Genomic DNA, 5,126 nt, shown 5'->3' on the forward strand with positions numbered 1-5,126 from the left:
GCCTTGACGAAGTACAAAATAGTCTTAGTGGCTTAGTCGTGAATTCCCTTTTCTCTTCCCTGCAACCTCACAAGAGACGTAGCGATCCTGTCTTTGTTTTATCGTTACTTCCATGACAGGTGCTCGTCTGAGCTCAATCTCTGGTCCCGCCTCGCCGATCACGATAAACATCCTTCTAGCTGAAACCACTGTCAAAAATGTTCCCCACTCTTTAACTATGCCAAAACCAAAACGTAGATTCCATGAGCAAAGCTTCTTTCTTAGAAGTGCACGCCGTGAAATTCTCTTCCGTCTGCTTGTTTCCCACCTAACTAAAACTTAGATGTTTTAAGTTCAACATAAACAAATTCCTGATGAACCACCCTTAAGTAAGACACTTTATAAAAACTATATAACTATCCCAGTGATTACTGTACACGCAATGACCCTTATCTCCGAGTGGCGTCCAGGCCTCAATAAGTGGTGACTTCCATATAAAAAAGAAAGACCGCAGGACCAGACAACATACCACCAGAAGTTTGGAAGCATGGTGGAGCAGCCCTGAGAAGTGAATTACTACAACTTTTCCACGACATTTGGCCATCAACAGCAGAATTTCCCCAGGATTTCGAAGATGCCAACATTATGACAGTGTATAAGAGAAAAGGGGACAGGGCAGAATACGGGAACCACAGATGAATCTCCCATCTCTCTGTTGCTAGGAAGATTATGGTCAAAATCCTACAGTATCGATTACAGGCTTTGGCTGAAGACATTCTACCGGAGAGCCAATGTGGATTCACGGCCAACAGATCCACACAAATATGATCTTTGCTCTCCGACAATTACAGGAAAAGTCCATTGAACAACGTCATTGTCACCTTTGTAGATTTTAGCAAGACCTTCGACACAATTGTTACAGATATGCTTTGGAAGTTACTGAGACGCTATGGTTGCCCACATACCTTCACAAGAGTACTGCATTTGCCATGATGGCATGACTGCTTGCGTTTGTAGGGGTGACGGATGCTCAGACTCCTTTAGCGTTGGACACGGTGTCAAACAAGGTTGTGTCGTCGCGCCAACTCTGTTTACAATCTTCCTTGCTGCTGTCCTGAAAAGCATGCCTGAAGAACTCGGTGATCTCTACATCCGAACCAGAAGTGACGGTGACATTTTCAACCTCAGATGCTTGAGAGACAAAAACCAGGACACATGAATTAGTGATCAAGGAACTACTCTTTGCTGATGATTCAGCACTTGTGACCCACAATCCCCAAGCAATGCAAGATTTAGTGGTAGAATTTGCCGAGGCATCCAAGAAATTTGGACTGACAATCAACATCAAGAAGACTGAAATTTTGATTCAAGACACCCGTGACACAAAGACAACCAGAGAAGTACTCCTGAATGGCACTCCACTGGTGGAGGTGGAACAGTTCACCTACCTGGGCAGTACCATTACGAACACTAGAAAAATCCATGAAGAACTGTCAAAACGGATCCAAGCTGCTGCAACAGCCTTCGGAACATTGAAAGACTGTCTGTGGAATCAGGGAGGTATCATATTAAAGACCAAGATGAAAGTGTACAGAGCTAGTGTCCTACGATCGCTCCTGTACAGCTCAGAAACCTGGACTCTCTACTGACGCAACTTCAAGAGATTAAACTTGGTACAACAAAGGCACCTCCGTCATCTAATGGGTATCTTTTAGAAAGACCATGTATCGAATTTTGAAGTACTAGAAAAGGCTAAAATGCCTAGTTCTGAAGAAATAATCGAAACAAACCAACTGAGATAGCCAGGAAATGTCACGCGCATGTAAGACAATAGACTACCAACAGCAGTTTTCTTTGGTGAGCTCAAAGAAGGTGCACGACCCCTAGGCGCATCGAAACTGTGCTATAAAGACGTGTTCAAGAGACATTTGAAAAGCACAAACCAATCCAACGACCGGAAAAGAAAAGCTGAAGCTCGAATAGTTTGGAGAAGTGTGGTATCAAGCGCAGCCGATGCCATTAGATATCAAAGCATTGCTGCTTGGGAAGCAAAAAGGGGGCGACTACGGGCGCCACTACCCGGATTTTCTGCCATCAGGTGTCACATCTGCGGCCGCGGTTTAAAGGCTCCGATCGAACTCGCGTCGCTCCTTCGACACGGACATAAACCGACCTCAGCGTCAACGTCGAAATCAACAGACTGCCCGATATATATATATATATATATATATATATATATATATATATATATATATATATATATATATATATGTATATATATATGTATATGTATATATATGTATATATATATATATATATATATATATATATAAATCAATATATATATATATAAAATCGATAGAACACTAACTCTATAATAATCTATAAAATTATAAACTCAAATGATCTTGTAACGATGTATATAACCCACTTTCCGGTTTACGACATCCGGTTGCGCATGCGCGCTTAACCTGCGCACTGAAATATTAACGCTATCATTTCGAAATTATAATTTAATATGGGAAGAGTAGGCTTTAAAATAACTTAAACGTACTTAAGAAATGAACGATGTAAAAAAAAGCAGACAGTATTAACAATTGTTTATTTGGATAATTTAAACGCGAAAAAAAACAAAGGAACTATTGGGACGCAGAAATATTAACGTTATTATCTCGAAATCATTATTTAACATGGGAAGAGTGGAGTTTAAAATAACTTAAACGTAATTAAGAAATGAACGATGTAAAAAAAAAAGCAGACAGTATTAACAATTATTTATTTATATGAATCAGTCCCCTGTTAGATTACCACAGATTCCGCTAGTATTAATTATTTTATTAAGAAATTATACATGACAGTGTACAAAGTACACAAAAACACGTTTAACTAATAAGTGTGCGTATATTATTGTATTATTATAATCATTTTCTGTACACATATATTAGAACAATTAATATTAATATTATTATATTATTAGTATGATATATAGTGTTCCGTTTCTTTTATGAATTTTTTTCATTTATCAATACCAAGGTAAGATTTTCATGTTTCTCTGTAGGCTTTATCATAGTTTGTTTATTTGTTTCTGTGGACACTGGGCGCAACGTTTTACGGTTTTTAACAATACGAATCTGACTTGTAATCAATCATGCGCAGAACCATTGAGATTTTATTGATAGGCAACACTGAATGGTGATCGATGTGTGTCTTGTCACCACAAAAACCTATCCGACAACAAAATGTCTTCTAATATCTTTTGTCCCTATAACCCCTTTGTTTCTGCCGATCTCTCTTTTCTCTCCGACAAATCGACTTCACTTTTATAGACAATTTCTTTCAAACCATTATTCATACGTTTCTTTTCATGCCAATTTTTGCCGGGGGTTAGTGAAGTTTTATATGCTTTGTAAATAAGAGTTGAGGTTCGCTTATAGCTTTCATCTAATATTTTCTATGTCAAACATAATTGACATATCCTTCTGTGTAATATTGCAACAAAATTATACGTACGACCTGTAACTAGTCTTTCATCTTGATTGAGATACGAACATTAAACTTGTCCGTGTATCTATATAATGATAGGATAGCGTGTCTGTTAATTATGGTATGTGCCACGCTTACATACAGGTGACTGTCGTTTAATTGTTATGTTCTTCCATTTCTTGTAATAAATAATTTACCAAGAATGTTTTATAAGTTTTTTTTTCGGTTTAGATTATAGCTGATCGCACTTAAGTCATCTATTTTTTATAATTTTATCAAGAAATAATCATAAGTTTTGGTTTCGGTTCTGATTATAGCTGACGGAAATCAAGTTTTATATATATATATATATATAGAGAGAGAGAGAGAGAGAAAGAGAAAGATAGAATCGATAGAACATTAAAATATCATATTTAAGCGTATTTTAGAACCGGGCTATGCAGGGCCTCCCTGCTAGCTTAGATAAATATTTTGCAGTTTTAAAAAAGCAACAATAACATGAGCGTCTCTATTTACGCTAAACATCTACAGAATGCCATCATCAGTATATTACATACGGATGAGTCCCCTGTAGATTTGATGCAAGTCCCGTAAGTAAATATGAATAAGAAATGATATTAAAGTGCGGTAAGTGTTTACTTTTTATTTCAACTAAATCTAAATTTCCTGCATACGATGCCTTGCTAGATAGTATTAATCATTTGTATGCAATGAAAAATAAATGACAAATCTGAGACAAAACAGAGCTCTATTTAATACTTGCAACGCTTAGCGATGTTGTGGTGAGAAGTAGTAAGTAATTTGTATTTATAAATAAAGTTTGATTTCTTTTTAGGTCGCTCTAGGAAAGTCATGATATAGGATATAGGCAATCTTTTGTTGGTTCATTTGAAACCTCCGACCTCCTTAAAGTAGTTCTTATCAAACTCGGTAATCTGAACGGAATTCAGAAACGTAACTTTACTCATCAAATTAAATGTATGTATGTATGTACTTACTGAATCAAAGCACGTACGCTCATATAATATATATATATATATATATATATATATATATATATATATATATATATATATATATATATATATATGCAGTCGGTAGCAAAAGTATTTGGTACATAGTTTGTTTTCATATATCAAATTACCCGTATGCAAAAGTATTTAACACACTGTCAAATTTCATCCTTAAGCAGTCGTTTCATCTTGTTACGGTTATGATAAGATTTCTAAGAAGCTAAACCTTCCCAAATCCACCATTCCAATCATCGTAACCACTCAGAAATCTCATTTTAAACAGTCATTTTATTTTATGATAATATTTCAAATCCACCATTCCAATCATCGTCAACCACTCAGAAATCTCATTTTAAACAGTCATTTTATTTTATGATAATATTTCAACCATTAGGAAGGCGCCCCAGGATTCCAGCTCCTTGCAGGTCAGATGATATCATCTCTCAGACACTGGGCATGTTGCCTTTTACATTACTGTTTTAAAATGGTTAAAACAGAGGAATTATTAAATAATATGTGCCAGGAAATCATAGCAAGGCATAAAGATAGAAAGGGATGCAGGATTCAGAACTAAATTTGGTGGTAAGTACAGTTTCCGTTGTTCTGGGAAAGTGGAAAACAACGGTGGTAATACAAAAAATCCTCTAAGAA

The 5,126-nt window shown here is 36.2% G+C and overlaps 1 protein-coding gene across 1 annotated transcript; it reads left to right on the top strand.

Annotated features, from left to right (window-relative positions):
• Window positions 1-1,262: 1,262 nt before the first annotated feature.
• Window positions 1,263-1,628, top strand: LOC145280199 (uncharacterized). The gene has a single exon (XM_080131975.1). The coding sequence runs from the start codon at window positions 1,263-1,265 to the stop codon at window positions 1,626-1,628; it is 366 nt and encodes a 121-aa protein (XP_079988101.1).
• The last annotated feature ends 3,498 nt before the right edge of the window (window positions 1,629-5,126 follow it).

This window comes from Euprymna scolopes, chromosome 1 (genome assembly GCF_053919585.1).
Source record: "Euprymna scolopes isolate OS-2025 chromosome 1, ASM5391958v1, whole genome shotgun sequence".
Classification (NCBI taxonomy): domain Eukaryota; kingdom Metazoa; phylum Mollusca; class Cephalopoda; order Sepiida; family Sepiolidae; genus Euprymna; species Euprymna scolopes.

Excerpts from the sequence above, each read along its gene's own strand:
- LOC145280199 (XM_080131975.1), top strand. The coding sequence starts at position 1,263 with ATGCAAGATTTAGTGGTAGAATTTGCCGAGGCATCCAAGAAATTTGGA.